We start from the raw sequence: 25,915 nt of genomic DNA on the forward strand, positions 1-25,915 counted from the left end.
TGTTTAAAATATGTCACACATAATGCTAATTAATGCTAATTATGATAATTATGTATCTTGCTTGTATGCAAGATTACTTTTGCATGTAAAGAAAGAGGTTTTAAAATAGTGATACTTCCTAAAAAAACTTGTATTGATTTATTATAGCACATTTATTTCTATAATGACAAAACTTTCAAAGATAAATGGATTTTTATTCACTCTGTAAGGCAGCCTGTCAATCTGCATAAAATTGAGAACATGAAGTTAAACAACTGGGATTCAACAGTGAGGAAAAAAAACCAGATGCAGCCCTAGCCCTCTTGAAACTAAAGACTAGTGGTAGAGACAGGCAAAAAATAAATAAAAATGTTTTATAATATATTTAATAAATCAAATTGCACATTGTTTTCAAAAGAAAACAATTCTAAAATGATATTTCTCCAATTAATGTACATGCATAGAAGCTCTTGAATGTTCTGGATAATGACGTATGGAGTACTATAGTAAGGGCTTTAGAACAATAAAGGAGTTACTAGCCATAAAATTATTTCCAGCTCTCATATTTTTAAGAAACTTTCATTTACATACATATATATATATATATATATATATATATATATATTTTTTTTTTAATGTAGAAGTATTACCTAAGGTATACCTGAAACTACCTACTGCAACCATTTGGTCTGTGATCTTAAAGTGAGAGATAGAGAATAAATGATTAAATAATTAAATTATAAATGATTAAAGGGGGAAAAATGATTAAAGGGGGAAAAAAAGAATATTGAAATTTAAGTATATAGAGATTGGAGAAGAAGAAATTCTAAGATGGAAAAGCCAAGGTAAACAAAAGCTTAGAGAGTGAGGTGGAAAAACAGCCAAGTTCTAGAAACAGAAAAGTTCAGTTTGACTAAACTTTTTTATTATCAGCTTGTAACTGGGTTTTAGCAAAATATATCTGGTTAATCTGGTTACAAGGTTATTTTTTACCTATTTGACACGATGCCATCGAGCAAATGGCTGTATGGAGAAGACCATACAGGGCAAATGAGTTCATCATGGAGAAGGAGGGTTTGGTGAAAGGTGATGGAGATAATGGCTCATGCATCCCAAAGAAACTCTATTTTGAGGTGTGTTGAAGTGTGTGGAATGCTCCATTGTTAGATAAAGCTTTTAGGGCCTCTAGATTTTATTATCAATATTCTTTCCAGGAAAGACACATCTGTTTTTTGCTGTCATTTTCACACTGTATGTCTTTGAAGATTCAGCAACCAATTCTACCTCCTCCACAAATCTTTCCTTCCTCAACACTTCCCTGCAAGTTGTTTATTATCATATCTCACTTACTAGACACAAATACAATCACTTTTTAGCTTCTCTGCTCCAGCACTGTCCCCATCCCAAAAGTGGCACTCACCCATCCCCAATATCCTACAGTAAATTCTCAAAGAACACTGCTAATTGGCAAAGGGAAAGAATAAATGATTAAAGAAAAATAAACAAATAAATGAAATCTTTAAAGAATGAGTCCTAAATATGTAATTTAGCAAATGCAATCTCTTTTGCCAATCTCTGTCCTTTACAAATTTACAGGTGTTGAGGAATTTCAAAATATTCCCTAGATCTTCAAAACTGAGTGAAAAGAAATAATGATTACCTTAAGGAAAAACCTCTTGTCAGTTCTTGCTGGATTGTAAGAAGCGAGGTATGCAGCAATTAGAATAAACTTAGAGTAATATGGAAGTTCCACATGAGTACATGCCGAGAGACCTATACAACAAAAAAATTTTATGAAGGTATATAACAGGCTACCATTAGACTTTAAGTATCTCTTATCTTTTCCTTTGACTTCCATATGGTGTCCTCTAGTCAAAAGATTTTAAAGTGCCCTTAGCTCAAAGTGCCAGAATGATGGTGGCAGACGTGAACGTTATTATTAATGATATGCTCTGCTCATTCTATTTTTTTTGGCTCCTCCTCTTCTGAAGTCTAAATTCTATTCATCCTGCCCTGCAATGCCACATTCTCCATGAAACCTTCCTTGATGCTCCCCTATCACAACAAAACAGCAAATTTGTCTCTACTGTGAATTCCTACTTCGTGTATTTTACTTGTGGCCCACATAACTTTATACCTTATATTAAGAGCTAATTAAACAGAAGTTACATTTCTTACATTATAGTGTTCATTGAAGAAGCCATGGCTAATATGTTCTTTTTGTATCCCCACATTACCTTGTACAAATGAACTAAATGAATAGATAAATAAAACCAAAGAGTCAGTCAAAGCAGCAATGATTTTTATGGAAGGGAATAAAGGAATCTGATATTTACTAAATATCTAGTATGTGTAAAACATTGTGCTAGGTGCTTTACTTAAGCATCTCTGAATCTCTGCAGTAACTTAAAGCTCGAGTCTTTCCATTTTAGCTTTCTGAAGACACCAAGTTGGGCTCAAGGTCACACAGGCAGTTGAACAAATTATTATAGATTTTTTAAAATTCCAGCATCTATTCCTTTCCATTATATAACACATAACTGAAAATCATTTAGCATCTCAAGCATTTAGAAACCAAAATAGAATCTCAATGCCACTTCATTTCATACCACTTGGCCCACCACTAGCTACTGACTCAACTGTTTAAATAAGAGTATTTTTTTAATTTATTTTTTAAACATAGCATTTTATTTTTTGTCTTTTTAGGGCTGCACCTATGGCATATGTAGGTTCCCAGGCTAGGGATCCAATCAGAGCTGTAGCCGCGGGTCTACACCAGAGCCACAGCACCACGGGATCTGATCCACATTTGTGACCTACATCACAGCTCACTGCAGATCCTTAACGCACTGAGTGAGGTCAGGGTTCGAATCTGCATCCTCATGAATGCTAGTAGGGTTCGTTAACCACCGAGCCATGACGGGAACTTCTAATAAAGAATACTTTAGATACCTACTTATTTAAAATAAATAAATAAATAAATAAGTTGGCCCTTAAATAAAAGGAGAGGGAGAGTGTTAGGGGCACTGAAACACCTCTCCTATGAAATAGAAAATCTGTATATAACTTTTGACTCCTCCAAAACTTAACTAGTAACAGCCTACTGTTGACTGGGACACTTACTGTTAATATAGACAATCAATTAACACATATTTTACATGTTTTATGTATATCTACATATATTTTATGCATTCATGACATACCTTATTTCCTTAATTTTTTTTGATATTTTTCTAGGCTATGCAGGTCATCTGTTTTTTTTTTTTTAATTGTTGTGTATCTTCAAATAATTTTCCAATATATTTATTGAAAAAAAAAATCTGTGTATAAGTGGACCCATGCAGCTCAAATCTGTGCTGTTCAAGGCTCAACTGTTGTTCTACTGGGATAAACCCAGAGTAACAGTTTCTTTGAAGAAAACAAAAGCACAAAGCTTTCAAAATATAACCACATGAAATTCATCCCCCAAACTACACTAACATAAAATTGAATTTATTCCATAAAACTTATGAAATCCATACAGAAATAAAATTGTGTTGTTTTAATATAAGCATTTAAAGAAATATAAACAGCTTGGTTTTCACATGACATAATTGAACATAAAACTGGTATTCAAACTTCACTTCCTCCCACTACATTAGTGCATTCCTTAAAAGAAAATCATTAATTAAAATATCATGGTGGCTTGTAAATTCTCTTATATAACACTACTGACTGACATTATCTTTAGTGCTAACTTTAGTGTCTTGATTATTAGTAATCAATTAAAGAAGAGTCTCTGGTAATTGTCTCAATATTTCCTTTGATACCTTTCAGTTGTCCTGGATCTATGTCATCTTTCTGTAGCTTTTCCCACTGTGAACTGAAAGAAAATGGAAGAGCAATAAAGGATGGAAAACACAAAATCAATACACTGTACTTAAAACAGAGTCCTAGAAAAACTAATTTTAATTTGACAAAATAATTTCCTTATAAACAAGATAAATAACATATACATGTCTGTACCTCTACAAAATCATTTAGTACATAACAATATAAACGAATATATCAATACACAGATGTTGACTCTTTAAAATCTCCTCTATTCATAATTATAAAGCTATCAAAAAGCACCAACAAATAAGTATCACCTACCACTCAATAAAACTCCCAATATTCTAGTTATCATATTAAATACAACTGTTATAAATGGTTTCTAAACTCTGTAACAACTCCTACAGTAAGTATCATTACATCAAAAAAACTGAGGCCCACCGTTAAGTTGCCTAAGGATATGTTCCCCAGCCAGTCAGTAGTGGCGCTAAGAGCTGAATCCTTGTAAAACACCTGCAGAGTTCATGCTAACTCCAGGCCCAACTGTGATCTTACTTGCATTTAAAACTATTAAACAGCTCTAAATATTACTGAGAATAGAGAAGTGATATAACAAATCAATTTCATAGAGAAGCACATAACAATGACGGGCAAAGACTGCCCTGGCAACAGAAATACTGGCCGTATGACCCTAAATAAAGCAATAATCTCATTATAAAACTAGGCAGTTAGGCACAAGGATATTCAAAGACCCTCTACAACTCTCAAACTCTCTTACAACAGCCCTTAAAATACTAAATTAAGGAAGTTCCCTTGCGGCAGAGCAGGTTAAGGATCTGATGTTGCCACAGCTGTGGGGCAGGCTGCAACTACAGTGCAGGTTTGATCCCTGGACTGGGAATTTCCACATGCCGTGGCATGGCAAAAAAAAAAAAAAGACGCTAATTTAAAAATTAAAGCCGGGGGTTCTCATCGTGGCTCAGCAAAAATGAATCTGACTAGGAACCATGAGGTTGAGGGTTCGATCCCTGGCCTCACTCAGTGGGCTAAGGATCTGGAGTTGCTGTGCTGTGGTGTAGGTCATGGATGCGGCTCAAATCTGGTGTTGCTGTGGCTCTGGCACATAGGCCAGCGGCTACAGCTTTGACTGGAACCATAGCCTGGGAACCTCCATATGCCACGGCTTCAGCCCTAAAAATCAAAACAAAACAAAAAATAAATAAATAATTTAAAAAACCCAGATCAGAACAATTAAATACCCCAAATTAACTGTGTATATTTTTTCAAATCTTCAAGCACAGCTGAAAATCGTAGGAATATAGCAATGTAAGGAATTCTAAAGGCTACTAATGTATGTGGAGAACAGACCTACTTCAACAATCTTACTTTCCAGATCAATCATTTTCCCCACCTTATAGCTAAACAGTGCTTCACAAATAAGGCACTTTCACATTCATTTCTTCTTATAAATGCAAATAAAAATAAATTTTTATCAGTTACAATGTCATCTAACCAGACTTCAAGAGTTTAAATTGGTAAGATTTTTTTATATGGCAATTACCAATTTAATGTTATTTAAACTTTCAAAGGACAACCAGGGGAAAACTATCTTCAATGGGAAGAGAGAAAAATAACATTTACTTAATGTCTATTACGAACCCAGCTCTTAACATACTCCACTTAATCCTCATAAACTTACAAGACAGTATCATTGCTTTTTTCTTTTTTTTTATTTTTTAAACAAATAACAAGACTGAGATCCAGAGAAATAAACTAATTTGACTAGGGCTGCAAAGCTTCTAAGAAGTGGAACCAGCATTTCAATTGAGACCTGTCTGATAAAAGAAGTCCATTCATGTTCTAAATAAATATATATGAACTACCAATTTCTAGAGGTGATGCAGAGTTATGGCAGTTGTATTAAGTAGTTGTATTAGTTGAGGTCACATGGGTTAGAATTTTAAGATGAACCAGGGAACAAAGTTGGAGACTTTTTCATAATTTGTCCAAATTCCTTATAAAAGCTACAAAACATATATTCCCAATAATATCTTGCAGAATGAGGATCTAGCCTTCTATAGCTCTATTCTCCTTTTTCTTTATTCTGTTTATCACCATTATTTAATCTCAATTAGAAAAATGAGATACTGCTAACTCTGAAGATGCAGGAAGGCGCCATAAGCCCAGGAATGCGGGTAGCCTCCAGATGTGCCAAAAGGCAAACAGATTCTCTCAAAAGCCTTCAGAAGGAACCCAGCCCTTTTAAACTTCTGATATCTGGAATTGTAAGAATACATATGTGTGGTGTTTATGGTGATTTGTTACAGAGTAAGAGACTAGAGACAATCTCAGAAGTGACCACTCCGGGTTAAATAAAAAGATGAACCTTTTAATATGTACAGTCAAGTCTCTGTTTTACTTCTGGAAAGTTTTGTTGGATTAGAGTTTTAGATCTTAATTCAAACCCATTTTTCTCCTATTCTTTCTTCAGGAACTCCAAGTATATATCATCGTTTCACATTTATTGCTTTCTACTTTATTATTTTTACCACTTTTTAGTTTTGTACTTTTTGTTGTTTTTATTCTTCTCCTCAACATACTTTACTGTATTCTCAGTTGAATATACTCTCCCTTGGGTATCTTAAAATTTCATTTTCATTTCTGAGATGATTGCTTTTGTTTGAATTTCATTCCTGAGTTGGTCAACTTTTGTTTCACATCCTCTTGCTCTTTGCCCATTTACTGAGTCGTTGAATTTCTAATTTAAGGTATTTTTTTTCATACCTGAAAATGCTTATTCAAAAATTTTAAATTAAGTTGGAGTACTGTGTTACAGTATTCCTTTGCTTTACTTTGGGTAGGAAGGGGGAAATTTTCATCAGCTAATATGTTTTCATTCACCTTTTCTGTTTCTTATAATACCTTTATATGACTTTCTTATTTTTTCTCTTCATTTTGAAATGCCTAATGTTTGCTTGGATCAGGGTAAAGGTTTGGGATGGCTTAATAGAGTCTTAAATCTGAAGTGCTTTCTTTCACCTGCGGGAGTTTTTTTGATGGCCTAGCAGGTTGAAGCTCCCGTGTTCTCACCACTGTGGCTCTGGTTGCTACTGGGCAGTGTAGGTTCAATCCCTGGCCCAGGAATTTCCACATACTGCCTGTATGGTAAAAAAGAAAAAAAAAAAAAGAGAGAACCTGAAATAAATGTTGCAACTCTCATTTAAAAAAATAAATAAAATGTTTTCATCTGCAAGAATAAAGAAGTGCTATTTCTTTAATACAGTGCTATTTTGAGAGGGAAGGATTGCTGATTGTCTGATTTTACCATTCTCTTTTTGTCTGATGAGGGCTGTGGGGTGTTATCCTTAATTTCCACCCACTGCTTCTTACTTACCACCAAGCCTCCGAGACACCATGTCCTTCCAAGTCATCTGCCTACCCTCAAAAACAGTACTTTCCCAAGTCTGCCTTGTTAATTCTTGTCCTACATACTCTTGAAACACTTTCTTTTGATGCTCCAATAGCCAGTGCTGTAATCCTTTGGGTCTCACTTAGATTCTCAGTATTTTCCCACTCAGAGTTGGACTCTCTTTCTGGAGGTGATTCATCTGTATTTCCCCACTACAAGTCAACACCAACCCCTGCCCCCACTGTCCTCTCCTCTTTTCCTCATAGTCTTCCTCTGAAAAGTTAAGCAAAGAACCTCAGAGTTGGCTCTGCTGGTTTCGGTTGCTTAGAAACTGAAGGTTATGGTCAACTCTGTAGACTCCTAGCTACACTGCTGGCAAGGGTTATGAATGATTTTATTTGTTCGCCTTGTTGACCTTGTGGAGAGACCTGGATTTAGGTGGCCATCATTATCCTATGGGAAACTAGAAGTCCTTTAATTACATGTAAGAATCATTTTAAGACACATCCACATTTTTCTACCTTTAAAAGATCAGATCACAAGCTTTTCTACTGTGACTTCCAAAAATCCTCATCAAATAACTTTTTATCATTAAAAAGAGGAATAACAGTTATCTTTGTAATGTTTCTACTTACTCAGAAACTAAGTTCTTATAACAACCTAATTAAATCAAAGTAGTTACAGAATAAGGTATTCATGAAAGAAATATGATAACAAAATTGATTAGAAAGTGAGGAAAACTGGAGTTCCCGTCGTTGCTCAGTGGTTAACTAACCTGACTAGCATCTATGAGGACACAGGTTCGACCCCTGGCCTCACTCAGTGGGTCAAGGATCCTGCGTTGCCATGAGATGTGGTGTAGGCTGCAGACGTGGCTCGGATCCTGCGTTCCTGTGGCTCTGGCATAGGCTGGCAGCCACAGCTCCGACTGGACCCCTAGCCTGGGAACCTCCAAATGCAGTAGGTGTGGCCCTGAAAAAAGACAAAAAGACCAAAAAAAAAAAAAAAAAAAAAAGTGAGGAAAACAAAAGTACTGATATTTTTACATTTCCTATGTTGCTTTGTATTGCAGGCTTAACCTAACATCTATAAGGCACTTTATTATTCACAAATCATTTTCAAATATATTACTGAAATCATCTAAAGATTCTTAGAGGAGGTTTAGAAGTTTAAGGTAAATTGCTTAGACCACATAAGGCAGAAAATAGCTAAGATGGAAATCAAAACCATGTTCTCACTACACTATGTCTGTGCAACTGTCTCCTGAGTAGTTTCATTACTATGAAATTCTAATAATTGACAAATGTAGATTTATGACTTGATTTATACATTTAATAATTAATTTTTATTATACCAAAGAGCTAACATAAACATGAAAAACAAAGTTGAAACTGATTTTCCTGTAACTTTCCAGATTTAAAAAAATTAGCAACTATTAGAAATATTTCTTGTACAATGCACTGGCTGAAAATTATTTGTCCTTCTCAAAATGATAAGAAATGATTGAAACCAGTTTTTTCCCCATGTGAAGAAGGTAAACATGTATACTTTAGTGAATATCACAAATAAAAGATACAGAAATAATAAACATACTACTTAGAAAATTACCTTGATATTTCCCTGAGATAAACAGTCTGCATGGCTTTCTTCAAATGAGGTTCAATATTTCTCCAGAGTTTCCGTGTATCACGTTCACTTGCTACTCCAAAAGGGGAAAAATTTCAGCAATTTAGATCTTACAGAAATTTTCTTCAAAAGAAATACTATGATAGTAAAACTATAGTTACCTTCTCCTTTAACCACAGGTTCGCAATATTTAGGAAAATTAAGTATTGCCTATAAACGAAGGGAAAAAAAGAGAAGAAAGCATTTTATCACCATTAGAAATTATTTTTCAGGAGTTCCTGTCATGGCTCAGCAGTTAAGGAATCTGACTAGGAACCATGAGGTTGCGGGTTTGATCCCTGGCCTAGCTCAGTGGGTTAAGGATCCGGCATTGCCGTGAGTTGGTGTGGGTCGCAGATGCAGTTCGGATCCCACGTTGCTGTGACTCTGGCGTAGGTCCACAGCTACAGCTCCGACTGGACCCCTAGCCTGGGAACCTTCATATGCTGCGGGTGCGGCCCTAGAAAAAGACAAAAAAAAAAAGGAAATTATTTTTCAAGTAAATTTTTATTAGATTTCAGGCAGTTTTACTTCAGAATAATTGCACAAGTAAAATTTAATTATAGCTTATTCCTACAACAATAAAACCACAGTTATCAACAATAATAAAACATGTAAAATATTCCTTAATTGGCTAAATTCTGCCTATGTATTAGCCTCTAGATATAAAATAGTGTAACAACGCATAATTTGTAATTTTAGGTCAGAATTATGTCACAAAGGACCGCAACACATACAGTAAAGTACCTCTAGCCCAAAGAATTAACCTGTTTTTTTTTCCAAAGTCTGACCATTCTCACAAATTAAATGTCATCTAGTTCAGTTCACCTCATATTATATGATTAAGAGCACCACCTATGATTGTTATAACTTCAAGTTCTTAGCATACCAGGCATACTAGATCAGAATCTCTGAGGATGAGATCCAGGAATCTTAGTTTTAAAAAAAAAAATCTCTCCAGGATTCTATGTATTCTAAAGTCAGAAAAACACTAACTAATCATAATTACTTAATAGTTTTCCACATCAAAATTCTACTGAATGTAGTTTAAGTAACTTTATAAAAACATGCTACTGCAATTTTTTAATATTAATTTGGTCACAAGTATGTCACAGTGAAATGATTCAATAATAAAAACCTAGAGGAAAGATTGTATATAAACGTGTAACTATAAAATCTCAAATTAGGAAGATAAGAGAACTAAGAACCAAATCCTTGGAACACTTTTTCATATTTTCTTTAATAAAAGGTAACTGTTTAAACCAGAAAAATCTTTCAAATTCTGCTAATATTAAGTAGAGAGAGACCAACTTTCCCAGATTTCAGATTTTTAGTTCTAGGTACTGATTAATAACGCTAAAATGTCACAATTTTAGCAATAACTGGTAAATAACGTGGCTGAATAAAAATATACTGCTTTCTTTCTTGGTAAAAACATTAAAATATATGTTTCGTCATATATGTTAGGCCAGCAGCTACAGCTCTGATTAGAACCCTAGCCTGGGACCTCCATACACAGTGGGTGCAGCCCTAAAAAGACAAACAAACAAACAAAAAAATCTAAAAAATCTAAAAAGAGACTATGTATCAAGTTACTTAGTGTTACTGGTAATATCACCTAACATCATTATATATATTTTTATTTACAAGCACTTAAACAGTATATTTCATTTTATACCCATAGAAATCATCCGGGGTATATATTCTTGGTCCCTCTTTAGAAATGAGGAAACTGAAGTACAGAAGATTAAGTATCATATTCGACATGACACAACTGGTAAGCAGCTGAGTTAAGGTATTTTAATATTAAGTCCTCTGCTCATTCTACCATATACACTGCAATTATTTGGCATCCCCTTCTTAGTCATTATGTCATAGTCACAGGACCAAATCAAAAACAGGCATCAGAAATTTGGAGCTATACCCTAAAAAATTACTAAGCTCTGGATGAGCAATTCATTTTTCTGAGTAATTTCTAAGAAAATTATGGTATTTGGAGGGAAAGTTTTAAAATACAGCAAATTTAATGTGATAGCTATTTTTTTTAAAAAAAAATCATGCTAAACTAAATTTTAGAAAATAAATTTTGGAATTCATATGAGTATAAAAATAACTTCTTCAACTGACCCTCCTAAAATTATAATTACTACTTCTTTAGGAGATCATAAGAATTGTCAGAGAAGACAAACCCAAATGACTAGTCACTGTAGTACTTTACCTCCTCTTGTCTCAAGCTACCAGAGTTAGCTTCCAAAAAAATATTTTAAAAAATACCAATTCCTAAAGCATATTTAAATTCAGACACAGAAAACAAGCCCCAAAAGAAACTTCTGTAGGTGATTTATTAAATTCTAAAGAAATAATGCCACTTACAAACTTCAAAACATTTGAAGGGAAAAGGAAAATGTATCTTTATTATCCTATGTTCTACATATGCAGAAAAATAAGAACATTATACTATTTTTTCCTTTAATGCTTAAAGATAATTTCTTCTATTTGTTAGTAGTAAAGTCTTAAACATATTTCAAGCTTCAAGTTTATGAATACAAGGTAACAATAACAATAAAAAAGCGGCAACCTCAGCCCTAAATAAAATCATTCCTCAGTGAAACCCAAAGGACTTTATAAAAACCCATTTAAATTTTATATTTTCTTTTCCTACAAACAGTTTCCCTAAATAATTCTTCCTTCCTGTATTTTATAATCTACTTTGAAATGGCTGCCAGCACAGATTCCCACAGGATTCAAGGACATCAGTGCTAAGGAGTAGTAACTGTAAGTTATTTCCCAGGAAGGACAGTGGATGAGAATTCACTCCCAGCTCCATTTCATCCAGGGACTATACAGTCCCTCTCTCCTCTGCCCCTCTGCTGTCACTTCCCTTAGGCACCAGGAATCCCAACATTTAACTTCCAAGGAGATGTTAATGATGAAACTGAACTAGAGCAGTGTCTTTTGTTCTTTCCCTACTCAGAAGTTGCTTGAAATCAACAGCTAAATCATAAGAGGCCTAAAATTTAAAACTTCCAAAAACAGGAGTTCCCGTCGTGGCGCAGTGGTTAACGAATCCAACTAGGAACCATGAGGTTGCGGGTTTGGTCCCTGCCCTTGCTCAGTGGGTTAAGGATCCGACGTTGCCGTGAGCTGTGGTGTAGGTTGAAGACGTGGCTCGGATCCCGCGTTGCTGTGGCTCTGGCATAGGCCAGTGGCTACAGCTCTGATTCGACCCCTAGCCTGGGAACCTCCATATGCCGCGGGAGTGGCCCAAAGAAATAGCAAAAAGACAAAAAAAAAAACCAAAAACCAAAAAACAAAAAACTGCTTTCCACATCTCCTTTCTGTTAACCTTCATTATAATTTTAATGAAGTGCTGCATTTCTGCCATTAGAGAAAAGAGAGAAAAGAGAAAGGAAGACATTTAAAAAAAAAAAAAAAAACCACTCCCAAGGAAATATGAAAAGACACAACTAGGGGGAGGGAGTGGGAGGGATCGGGAGCTTGGGCTTATCAGATACAACCTAGAATAGATTTACAAGGAGATCCTGCTGAATAGCATTGAGAACTATGTCTAGATACTCATGTTGCAACAGAAGAAAGGGTGGGGGAAAAAACTGTAATTGCAATGTATACATCTAAGGATAACCTGACCCCCTTGCTGTACAGTGGGAAAATAAAATTAAAAAAAAAAAAAAAAAAAAAGACACAACTAAAGATTATTAAAACTTCCTGAATAGGTCAAAGTTTGTCCTAACCCACAGACTTCTACCTTCTCATGGTATACTGGCCTCAAAAGGCCATATCCAAATTTCGAGAATAAATTTTCAGCTTCTAGCCTATCTCACACCCTTTACATATGAAAAAATACTAAAAGATGTACGTTTTTTTCAAGTAAAATGAGCACTCACCAGATGTCGGAGCTCTTTCAAATCTCGGCAGACAGTGTAGAAAACTCCAAGAAGAATATTAATGTAGGCAGCATAGAAATCAGCAGAATATTCTGGAGGATGATCATGGGACAAGATCTTTTGAAGGTTCCCTGTTCACAGGACATAAATGAACAGAAATGATTGACATGGCACCTTAGTTACATTTTATAACAAAGATTTAAACAATAAATACACAGGCTCAACAATTATAAGGAATAATAAAACAGTTACAAGATTGGAATGGAAAAGTAATACAAGTTTTGAAACTGAGGTAAAGAAAATCTAATGTTCTTTAAAAAAATAAAATAAAATAAAATAAATTTCACTTAAGACAAACACTAAGCAATGACACCTAAAGAAAAATCTCAAGAAGCTTTTAACAGGCAACATTAACATCAAGGGCAAAAAATAATATGGATTCTAGTTCATTTTTCTGCCAATTAGGTAAATCAACTACATAAAAACAAGGGGTACTACATAAACTATCAGGAAACTGGAAAATGCTCTTCATTTTTTCTAAAATGAAAAGAACTCATGAATTTCTTAATGAAAATCTTTACTCTGTCATTCCCTTTTTTATAAAACACATTTTCTTCTACAACTTTAGTATCTTTATTTCTGTCTTAAACTCTTTATACAACATCACGTTTAGAGACCTAAATTTATATTTTATCCTGCTAGAAATACCGTATTATAGAAGCACAGTTAAAACTAAAGAGAAATTTCCCAGTTACATTATTCAAAATTTCCCAGTTAGAGCACATGAATCAATTGATCATTCATTCCTTATTTCAATTCCCTCTGACTTCTTGATGCAATGGTCTCTTTATACTTCTCAGTTAAGAGCTCACTGAATATAACTAGTACTTTAAGCCTAATTCCACAGAGTTCAAGACATTTCTAATACTTAGAAGTGATAATTCTTATGGGATATTCTGATCATGTCAATTTCCTTTTGTCTACGGACGCATTAGGTATTTTTTTTTTTTTAACCATGGATATTTTGCCACTTACCATTAGCCTTTGATTTTAACTACGCAATTTTCCATCACAGTCAGTTAGATATAGGTACATAACAATATATATGGAACAGCAGCACCTCTGGAGGCGATTCCCACCTGGCACAATGGGTTAAGGATCTGGCATTGCCATAGCTGCAGTGTAGGTTGGACCTATGGTTTGGATCTGATCCCTGACCTGGGAACACCATATGCCACAGGGCAGCGAAAAGAAAAAAAAAAAAAAAAGAGGCAATCGACCAAAAAAATTAGCAAACAAAAGCCTAAAAAACATTTCTTTTCTTTTTCCTTCTTTTTTTTTTTTTTTTTTGCTTTTCAGGTCCGCACCTGCAGCATATGGAGGTTCCCAGGCTAGGGGTCCAATCAGAGCTACAGCGGCCAGCCTATGCCACAGCTACAGTAACATGGGATCTGAGCTGCATCTGCGACCTACACCACAGCTCACGGCAACACTGGATACTTGACCCACCAAGCGAGGCCAGGGATCAAACCCACAACCTCATGGTTCCTAGTCAGATTCGCTTCCATTGCACCACGACAGGAACTCCCTGAAAAAACATTTCAAAGCCTAATTTTACACCTGGGATGTTATTCTGAAGGAATTCCAGATAGAGGACTATTACTACATCTGCATTTTTATAACAAAACCACTGAAAAAGGTATACCAAGTCCAAAACTTGATGTTGGAATCTATGTATCTTCACATTCCAACATCGACTTTAAAATTAGTATTACTAAGCTTTTTAAAGCATAAATATTGGTACAATAAAAATTTCTAAAAGTTACCCTAAAACTTGGAGACAAAGATACATTAAAAGCTGCTAAGTAACTGGATAGATGGAAGGAAAAAAGGGAGTGGGGGAAAGGAGGGAAGGAATCAATCAATGGTCAGACAGACGAACATACATAGGCAAAAAAGATGGTCTCTAAACATGTGGATGAGGAAATCTGGAAAAAAATTAAGTCTCCAGCTCAGACTGCACTTGGAAGCTCCTCTTGACCCTAGATAGCCATTACAGGTGACCCTCAGTGCCTCATATGAAAGTTGATTAGATGTGACCAATGACCCATTTCAGTTCTGATTAAAGTCTTCTAAGAATTAGAATTCTCATTCGGTTGCTATAAAAGTACACCAGACGCTCAGTTATAAATTACAGACAAAATTTTAGAATACAACTCTACATTAAGGAAGCCATGCTAGGGAGTTCCCCTTGTGGCTCAGCGGTAACAAAACCGAGTAGTATCCATGGAGACTCAGGTTTGATCTCTGGCCCCACTCAGTAGGTTAAGGATCCAGCATTGCCATGAGCTATGGTGTAAGTCACAGATGCAGCCTGGATCCCACATTGCTGTGGCTGTGGCAGAGGCCAGAAGCTGCAGCTCCGATTCGACCCCTAGCCTGAGAATTTCATATGCCATGGGTGGGCCCCTAAAAAGACAAAAAGAAAAAAAAAAAAAAAAAAAAAGGAAGTCATGCCAACCCTAACAGTCTAAGACTATTCAAAGTTATTAAAAATCCCATCTCTAACAGAAAGTTGAAAGCAGTGTACTAGCAAGTAATAAAGTGAAAGAGAAAACATTTGACTGGTCTCCCATTGTCTTACATTTTCACTATCAAAGTGTGGTCCAACACACCAAGAACAGCCGTTTCTAACTTGGAGAGGGACTTCTGCTTCTAGTTATAAGGGAGTAAGAAGGTCCAGAAATACTCTCCCATAATAAACAACTAAAAATTGCATAAAACAGAGGAAAACAACTATATTCAGACATCAAGCAACAGGCAATAAAGGACTGTGACACATGAGTAAAAGGAATTAAATGAGCTAAGTCTTAACCACCAGCCAGGCCTTCTAACTAGAGGTAATTTTAGCACTTTATTAGAGGAGAGTTCCAAAAGGAACCCCTTAATCTCAGTGAGTCGAGGAGGCAGAGATCAGAGTAGAGGGAGCTAAGGCAGCTAGAATTTGCAGGCTAGAGTGTATGAGAGAAGCTATAAGTCAAACAATTTCCAGAGTTTAGACAGGGCGGTAACTTCATTTTGACACTGATAAGATGGACAAACTGCTAAACACATGGGACATTCAGCAGAGAACCAAAAAGGACTATGTCTTAAAAGTGGAGCTAAAGTTGGCCCTGGAATAAAGGCTAGATCCTTTCTCCAAAAGAGCTTAAAAATAACCTCAAAAGGGTCAAATATATTTTCAAATGATTTAAGTGCTTTCCAGAAAAAAGTTCAACATGCAACATGAACTTTAATATTGTCCAATCAAAAATTACTAAACACATGAGAAAGCATAATGGATACCCGTAATAGAGAAAAATTAGTCAAGAGCAACAACCTCAAAATGAAAGCGGTAACAGAATTAGACATTAAGACAACTATTATAACATGCTCAAGGATATAAAGGAAAACAAAAGATGATGAGATCTGTCATGAAAAATTCCACTGAATTGGATTAACTGCAAATTAGACACTTATAGAAATTAGACACTTATAGAAATTAGACCCTTAGAGAAAGACCAGTGGACTTGAAGACACAGGAACAAAAATTTAAAAAAAATTTTTTAAAAAGACATTTAGGAAAAAAGATGCAAAATTTAAATAAATAAATAAGAGATTCAGCAGGACAGTATCAAGTAGTCTAACAGACTATACATCTAGCAGACTACATGTAATGCAGTCCCAAAAAAAGATGGAAGGAGGTGGACAGATCAAAATATTTGAAGAAATAATGGCTGAAAATTTTCCGAAGTTAAAATTGTACACTCATATCCCCAAAGAGTTCAACAAATTTCCAGCAGGATAAATAAAAGATATTTTCCACCTTGCCTTTTTATTTCTGTAAAGCCCCAAGTAATAATGTAAATAATATAAGGTCCAAATTACAAGGTTTATAATAAATGTATGTGTAAAATGCAGGACAAAAATAGCACAAAGGCTGTAAAGTAGAAAATCATAAATTACTGAGATTTTCAGGTTGTTTATCAGAGCACAACTTATCCTGATTGATGCAAAAACCAAACTAAAAATCTGATCAACTGCACTATAATACACCTAGAGAAAAAAATGTATTACCAAAACATGAGTAGTGTGCATGCAGGAGAGACCAGAAAACAAGAAATCCAAACCGGGCCCCTAGTGATACTCTTGACAGGAGAATGTGTCTTAAACAGTAGATTCCATTGAGAGATGACGTGTATTTCAGGTAATGCCTGAATGACTTAGCCACTAAGATTATCTTTTCTGCCCTGTTTCCATGTTTGCTTATTCTGACTATAATCTGGTTTAACAATTAATGCTACCTTTTTGAATGCCTTTCTGTGTGATTATGGTGCTTCTGAGTTATTTTTTAAAAAGCTGTTATGTTAAAGGCCCAAAGCTTTAATAATCAAGTGAACTTGGCTCCCTATTTTATGCTTTTCAAAAAACTATAGCCTACACTCTCTAAAACTGGCAACATCACTTTATTTAATTATGTCCTCAAATTCTCTCCATCTCTGCTTTGTATCCTTAACATTTAAAAAATATGTAGGAGTTCCCGTCGTGGTGCAGCAGAAACAAATCCGACTAGGAAGCATGAGGTTGCAGGTTCAATCCCTGGCCTCGCTAGGTGGGTTGAAGATCCAGGGTTGCTGTGAGCTGTGGTGTAGGTTGCAGACACGGCTTGGATCCCGAGTTGCTGTGGCTCTGTCGTAGGCCGGTAGGCCGGCAGCTACAGCTCCAATTAGACTCCGAGTCTGGGAACCTCCATATGCCGCAGGTGCGGCCCTGAAAAAGACAAAAAGACAAAATAAATAAATAAAAATAAAAAATATGTAATCAAATTCTACAATTGACTATAGCACACTTTAATTTTGATTTCACTAGAAAATCAGTATTTTTTTATAATTTTCTTAAATTCTAAATAATTTTTCATTCTTCAACGTAAAATGAGTCATGATAAACTTTAACATCTTACAGTGATGACATAAGTACAAAGAAAGTTTTTAATGAAATCCTTTTATTTAATTTTCTTCCTCCCCTTTTCTCCTTGTGATCTTCATACAAGGGGAGCTACTGAAAATAAGGGCTCCCTTCATCTATTTTGGGTTGCTTATTTCTATCTCAGTTAATTAGCTAAGGCAGGAGGTGTTATCTGATTGCTGTTCTTGTGAAAACAGGCAAAAATGTGTTGATCTTAGTAATAATGTCTATATCTGATTAGTTCAGAGGGATAGTGTTAATGAGGCCAAGGTCAAGGAAGGATATTCTGCATAGCCTCTAACCACTTTACGCTTTACAGCTATAATCTTTGAATCAGAAGTACTATATTTGTACACTAATAGAACAGTAATCATCTACAAAATTACTGAGCAACACATAAAGCTATTGTGTTCTTCCAAAGACAAAAATCATCAGGATATATGAAATTTAAACACAAACCAAAAAGAAATAAACACAGGGTAAGCAGGTGCTACTATAAGAGCTACTGCAATGAAAAACGAGATTTACAAAATCAAAACATACACTCCACATAGTACTTAACTCAAGTACATGGTATATAAAAATTTCAGTACAATTTTAACGTGCTTTGCCAATCTAGTCTGATTCTTACTTGTTATAATCAAAATATATATATATATTACTGTACTAAAAAAAAGGTGAAAATACACCTTTAGCACAAATATGTGAGAAAGAACTGCTCATTCAAAAAACTTTAATAATTATACAAGAACAGGAGTTCCCGTCGTGGCGCAGTGGTTAACGAATCCGACTAGGAACCATGAGGTTGCGGGTTCGATCCCTGCCCTTGCTCAGTGGGTTAACGATCCGGCGTTGCCGTGAGCTGTGGTGTAGGTTGCAGACGCGGCTCGGATCCCGCGTTGCTGTGGCTCTGGCGTAGGCCGGTGGCTACAGCTCCGATTCAACCCCTAGCCTGGGAACCTCCATATGCCGCGGGAGCGGCCCAAGAAATAGCAACAATAACAACAACAACAACAAAAAGACAAAAGACAAAAAAAAAAAAAAAAAAAAAAATTATACAAGAACAGCCTCTCACAGTTCCAAAATAAAACCTCTGTGAGTGAATATAAGCAACATTTTATTTTTGACTGGCAGCAAACCTGAACAAATTAAGACATCAAAGTATTCCCATTTGAACATGCTAGCTCATCGTTCAAACAAGAAAAACTATTTTATTGAATATCATTTATCAAAAACAATGTTTTCAAATTTACCTATGCTATAATCAGGGAAATACAAGACAAATGGCTCAAAGCATCCAGTATTTGGACGAAACTTTTCCCAAACAATTTCGCTCAGAAAGATAACAGTCACATTTCTGTCAGTCTGTAAAAGAAATAAAAGTAACTCTGCATTAAAAAATCTTAATCAGAAGAGTAATTCCGTTTGAATTTTTTTCAAAATAAATCCAGCAAAGTTTCAACATATAACAAATTATCTGCATATTAATAAGCCATATTTAGAAAACCCAATCAAGGAACTCATCCTTGTATGCAAATTTTCATAATTATTAAGAATTTCCATAAAACTTTTAGGTTAACAGACAATTCAGTTACCCGTTAAAGGTTAGGACAGTCACACAAGGACTTATTTTATAGAAATTAAGAAACCCATCTGTTTGAATGATTTAGACAAGACCTTTTCATGGGAATTTTCAAAGAAATCATAAGCCTGCAATCAATAAACCAAAAAAAGCAAAACTTAACATCTCATTATTAAAATGGCTACAGCATCCAGAGAAAAGAAAATATGAGTTGAAAAAGATGTTGACTATACATTAAAAACACGAACAAGTATAAGTACATACACACCAATGTTAGGTAAGTAGACATCTTTGGAAATATATTTAGAAATTGCAATTAGTATCCCAAAAATAACATTAAGAGAACAAGCTCAGAAGTTCCCATTGTGGCTCAGTGGGTTAAGAATCCAACATAATGTCCACAAGGATGCAGGTTTGATCCCTGTCTCACTTAGCATTACCACAAGCCGCAGCTCAGATCCAGTGTCACCAGGGCTGTGGCATTAGGCCTACAGCTGCAGCTCCAATTCGATCCCTAGCCGGGGAACTTCCCTATACCACAGGTAAGGCCACAAAAAGGAGAGGTGGGGTGGGGAGAGAGATAGAGAGAACAAGCTCAATGTGTATGCTATCCTTCTAGAGAGCGGCTACAAATGTTCTATGATGCATGTGAGTCAGAATTTATCTGCAGACAACTCTGCATTCTCAAAACAAATTTTAATTTTCCCAATGTTCTTTTGAACACCTCCCAAGCTAACAAAACAGACATGACATCTGTTTTGTTCTGTAACTATTCTTAGGATCCAATCTCATATGTTAATTACACTATAATTTGATGGTGATTTACTATTTATTGACTTCTAACTTATGTGTAATCCAATTTTCATTACTGAAATATACTTCTCACTGACCAAGATAGCTGAGTTCAATAAATTAGTAATTCTACAGAAAATGTAGCATCTTTATGAAAGAGAGAAAAAGATTTTTACTTTCAAATGCTCTTGTTGTCTTATTTTTAAGAGTCCCTAAATTTATTTCCATAGGGATAAAAAAGCATATTCTAAACACAATTTTGATTTCAAAGCAGTGAGTTTTTGCTTTAAAATGATTATCCAAAAGTATTTTATAAACTCAGCTAAAAAAAATACTTAGCAGTTAAAAAAGTAGAGGTTATTTATCAGTCTGAAAGTATTTTAAATTGGTAATGTTCTCATCTGTTCTCATCTCAAAGCACAAGTGAAAGTACTTTCAATGTACAGTGATATCTATCACAATTTAAACTTTATTTTACTCTGGTAAGTATTTAATATAAAAAAGGGAAATGCAAAGTTCCCACTGTGGCTCAGCAGGTTACAAACCCTACTGGTATCCATGAGGATACAGGTTTGACACCTGGCCTCACTCAGTGGGTTAAGGATACTGCGCTGCTGAGCTGTGGTATAGGCCAGCAGCTGCAGCTCCAATTTGACACCCAGACTGGGAACTTCCATATGTCACAGGTGTGGCCCTAAAAAGAAAAAAAAAGTGTGTGTGTGAGGGGGTGCTTTTGCTATATTTCTCTTAAATAAAATAGGCATTTAAAAATTAGCCATGTTTTCAGAAACATCAAAACAATTTTCTTTTCTGATGGAGTTGAGCTTACTATGAATCTTTTCATTTTCTTCATATAGCTTCCATAATTAAAACTAAGAAAAAGTGAAAGGCCTAAGTACTGTGATGGGGTGCATGAACATGATTTCTGGGCACAGGAGAAAATAATAGGGTAAGCTGCACTGGAAGGGTGAGAGGACAGCAAGAGCATACTCTGATAGCAGAGAGGGAGTCCTTGAACAAAATGGGAAATAGTGGATGAACATATGCAAAAATATACAAAGACAACACAACACAACAAAAGGAAAAAGAGAAAGAGACCTCTACTTAATGAGGATGGGTTCCCAGTATCAGTAGTCAAGTATCAAGAGTTAATCAAACTGAGAAAGGCTGGACTGCATGAGGAAATTTCCAGGATAAGTCACCAAGCCTTATTCTCCTCCCGTACCCTCCACATCTTCTCCCCAAGACTATTAATAAAAGCAGATCTTAGGAGTTCCCATTGTGGCTCAGCAGAAATGAACCTGACTAGTATTCATGAAGCTATGGGTTAGATCCCTGGCTGTGCTAAGTGGACTATGGATCCGGTGTTGCTGCAAGCTGTGGTATAGGTTGCAGATGCAGCTTGGATCAGACATTGCTGTGGCTGTGGTGTAGGCCAGTAGGTGTAGCTCTGATTCAACCGCTAGCCTGGGAACTTCCATATGCAGCAGGTGCAGCCCCAAAAAGCAAAAAAAAATCAGACTTTTAAGAGTCAGCCTTAAGCACACAATATCAGTAGCAGTCAATTGAGAACTCTGGGCTTTTCTCAAATTTGAGTAATGTATTTAACTTTTCAAAGGTGGAAATGCTCTAGACACTGTCTCCCTAAATATTTATTTCATTTTTATTATAATGTTCCTTAATATTTAAATAATATAGACATTTAAATAAGTAATCATAAACTATTTATGCTCAAGGCACTTATAAAATTATACAATCAAATATTTTCATTTGTAACTTAAATACAAAACTATAAAACTATTAAAATGGAAATTAACATTAATTGAATATGATAAACATTACTGCTTGGCTTAAACTAAATCTTTGCTCACTCTATGAACATAGTACTAACAGGAAACAGCCATGGTCCTTTTGTGTTCAGCATTCCTGGACCAAGTCGTATTGGTGAAAATTGAATTCCCTCACCAATTTCCTTTCTTCAAACTATGAAAACTACTACCCATTGTTGCCATCATATTATTATTTGGCTTTCACCTGACACATATATATGGTAGGTCCATCCCTATTCTTTTCTCATTAGGCCATGACAATTAGAACAGTATTAATATTATTCAGTGCCAACATAATTATAAGCTGAAACATAAAACCGGTTCTGAAAACTGAGTGGCCATGAAGCAGATCATTAGATGACCCAGAATAGACATTTCATTCTTTTTCTAGATTATTGAGCTGAAAAGAAAGTTTTAAAACCCTTGCATAGTTCAAACTCCAGCTCCCCCAACCATTTACTCTAGCAAAAACCTAAAATCTTTTACTAGAAAGCAGTGTTAGTCACTTCACAATGAAAAATAAAAGCTAAAATAATCAAAGAATAGGTGTAACAAATTACAAATTGCTTAACTTGGAAAAAAATCCTCCACTTCCCTCATAAAAGAAAATGCCTATCAAATTTTTATTAAGAGATTATTTATCACTTATCAAATTGGCAAAATGAAAAATCTGACAACAAAGATCTACTGATTAAAAGACTCGTACATCACTTACCAATTCTTGTAACCTAAGAAACCCAGGTAAAAGATTTGCTTCCATATCTCTTAGATACTCTGCTTTATCTAGAACCTTACAAAAAAAAAAAAAAATGCAATGTCAATTTCAAAAGCCCTTTAACATTTACATAATATAATGCACAATTCAAGATTTAAACTTTCCACATTTAAAAAAAAAGTAACTCATGAATTAATTTTTAAATGGTATTTATAATTGTGGAAGACATCTTAAGTCAATTAAGTTAAAAAAACGAACTACTAACATGCTTCAACCAAATTTCTAGAGAACGCATCACTGTTATACTAAAAAAAAAAGTTTATTTTAAAGATATACCATCAAAAAGATAATAAATTAAGACGCTTTAAGGACATTTTCTTAGGTATACAAGAAATACAACTATGTATATATTTTATTTCATCTGATAAAAAACAAATGTCTACCAAGTACAGATAATTACAAAGCTTTCTGACCTGAGAGAGAGAAGAAAATTTTCAACTTCATCATGTAAAACTTTTCTTGGTGTTCCCATCGTGGCTCAGTGGAATCAAACCTAACTAGTAACCTTGAGGACACAGGTTCAATCCCTTGCCTCGCTCAGTGGGTTAAGGATCTGGCGTTGCCGTGAGTTGTGGTGTAGACCGCAGATGTGGCTCAGGTCCTGCGTTGCTGTGGTTGGCAATCCCTAGCCTGGGAACTTCCATATGCCATGGGTGTGGCCCTAAAAAAATCAAGAAACAAAAACCTAAAAAAAAAACTTTTCTGCAGTTCCCATCGTGGCGCAGTGGTTAACGAATCCAACTAGAAACCATGAGGTTGCAGGTTCGATCCCTGGCCTTGCTCAGTGGGTCAAGGATCCAGCATTGCCGTGAGCTGTGGTATAGGTCGCAGATGCGGCTCAGATCCCTCATTGCTGTGGCTCTGGCATAGTCCAGCGGCTACAGCTCCAATTCGACCCCTAGCCTGGGAACCTTCATATGCTGCGGGAGCGGCCCTAGAAAAGAACACTTTTCTTCCTTCAACTTTCTAACTGCATGTTAACTAGAAAACCGATCATGTTAAAAAAGATTAAATTTTTGTTCAGTGTTATGATAATGCTACTGGGACTACATTTTTTTAAGGTACTTATATTTGAGATATATAGTATATATACATACTACATACATGTACATGTACCTAGGAATAACATACATATATATATACACACACACACACACTATATAGTAGATATATATATAGTATATGGAGATATATAGTATACATACTTATGGGTAACATAATATGATGAAAGAAACAATGGATCAGGTAAAGAAGACAAGTCTGGCCACATGTTAATAACTGTTGAACTGTTAATAATAATTACTGAAGTAATGGGTGCATAGGGGGACATCTATTATTTTAAAGTTTAAAATACTAATAATAAAAAACATTTTTAAAAAAACCTGCTTCAAGAGATCATCCATTAGTCCATTAAAAATTCAAGATCTTAAAAGCACTATCAAAATATTTATTCCAACTTTTGTTTTTAACTTCTTGTTATGGAAATTTAAAAATATACACAAAAGCAGAGTGATTATTACCATGACCTCCCACATATACTTCACCCAACCCGAAGAAACACCAACACACAGTCAATCTTGTTTCTTCTATCCACCTTCACTGTTCTCCTCTACCATTTTGCTGGATTATTTCAAAGTAAATCCCAAACATACTATTCCATCGGTATGCTATCAGTATACAGCTGTTAAGAGATAACAGGATTTTTTTAAAAAACGTAACTATAATCTTCTATGAATCTTTCTGCATTTACTGGAGGACATTTTTTCTAGAACTTTCTCTCATCCATCATTTAGCGACCCAGAAATAGTTCACATAGAACAAGAGGGATTTAAATGATGGATTCCCTTTGAGTACTAGTTTTCATGATAATGAGTTTCTGCCTGTATTAGCTTTCTGAGGTTGCTATAACACATTACCACAAACTCGGTGGCGTAAAATAGATGAATGTTTTATTCTCTCACAATTCCGGAAGCCACAGTTTGAAATCAGTTTCATTAGGCTAAAAACAATGCACTGACAAGGCCACACTCCTTCCAGCAGCTCTAGGACAGACTCTATTCCATGTCTCTTCTAGCTTTTGGTGGCTGCCAGCACTCTTTGGCTATCACACCAATCTTCAAGGCCAGCATCTTCAAGCTTCTCACTCTGCCTGCTTCTGCTCTGTTACCTATCTGTCTGTGTGTGTGGTATAGTCAAATCTCCCCTGCCTCTCTCCCATGTGGACATTTGTGACTGCATTTTGCATACCCATGAAATCCAGGTAAATCTCTCCATCTCACCTTAATATTCTTAATCATATCTGTGAAGACCCTTTTTCCAAATGAAGTAAAATTAACAGAGCCCATTTTTCAGTCTACTACGGCATTCTAGTAAGTTAAACTCCTAGGATAACCGAGCCGAGGTTTTTTAGGTTTTACTTATCTGTCTAGTATCATTATGAATTCACTGATTTCAACCTAAAAAATGTGCTTCCTTCTGTTAAAGTCATTATTCTTTTTGATGGTCAAATTGTCCTATCTTTGGTCAGCTGAAGTCGCTTTCAAATTGGCTTCTGTGCCTTTCTTTTCCCCACAGCTTTATTAGGGTATTACTAACACATAACACTGTGTAAGTTTAAGGTCTTGATTTGATAATTCTGTATTGCAAAATGATTACCACCCTAGTGTTAGCTAATACCTCCATCACTTCACATAATTATTATTTCTTTTTGTGGTGAGAACATTTAAGATGTACTCTACTCTAGCAACTTCCAAGTATTAATACAGTACTATTAACTACAATCACATCGTACATTAGATGCCCCAGAACTTACTCATCTTCTGATTGGAAGTTTGTGCTCTTTGACTAACAACTTCCCTTCCCTTCTATTCCCCTCCCACGTCTCCTGTAACCACCATCTGACTCTGTTTCTATGACTTTGGCTCTTTTGGGATCCACAAATACGCAAGATCATACAGTATTTGTCTTTCCCTGATTTACTTCACTTAGCATAACATCTTTAAAGTCTATCCATGTTGTCACAACTGGCAGAATTTCCTTCTTTTTCATGGTGAATGATATTCCAGCGTGTGTGTGTGTGTGTGAGAAACCTCTTTGTTCATTCATCCACTAATGGACATTTAGGTTGTTTCCTCACCTTGGCTATTGCAAATGATGCTGCAG

The 25,915-nt window shown here is 35.4% G+C and overlaps 1 protein-coding gene across 23 annotated transcripts in view; it reads right to left on the reverse strand.

Moving 5' to 3' along the window:
* ORC5 (origin recognition complex subunit 5) overlaps positions 1-25,915 on the reverse strand; it is a 1,223,002-nt gene that overhangs the window by 129,476 nt on the left and 1,067,611 nt on the right. For all 23 annotated transcript variants that reach the window (XR_014816072.1, XR_014816074.1, XR_014816075.1 and 20 more), the window contains 7 exons: positions 22,694-22,768; positions 19,029-19,140; positions 12,772-12,902; positions 8,989-9,037; positions 8,810-8,900; positions 3,789-3,841; positions 1,640-1,752 (listed from right to left, as the gene is read on the reverse strand). Coding sequence is in view for 3 of the 23 variants with exons in the window: in XM_084977445.1 (XP_084833571.1) it covers positions 1,640-1,752; positions 3,789-3,841; positions 8,810-8,900; positions 8,989-9,037; positions 12,772-12,902; positions 19,029-19,140; positions 22,694-22,768 (624 nt within the window). In the remaining 20 variants the exon portion in view is untranslated. The remainder of the gene's footprint in view (positions 1-1,639; positions 1,753-3,788; positions 3,842-8,809; positions 8,901-8,988; positions 9,038-12,771; positions 12,903-19,028; positions 19,141-22,693; positions 22,769-25,915) is intronic.

This window comes from Sus scrofa, chromosome 9, assembly GCF_054392235.1.
Source record: "Sus scrofa isolate SSC_HxYL_T2T_F1_AM1 chromosome 9, Sscrofa_HxYL_maternal_Yorkshire_Landrace_v2.0, whole genome shotgun sequence".
Lineage (NCBI taxonomy): Eukaryota > Metazoa > Chordata > Mammalia > Artiodactyla > Suidae > Sus > Sus scrofa.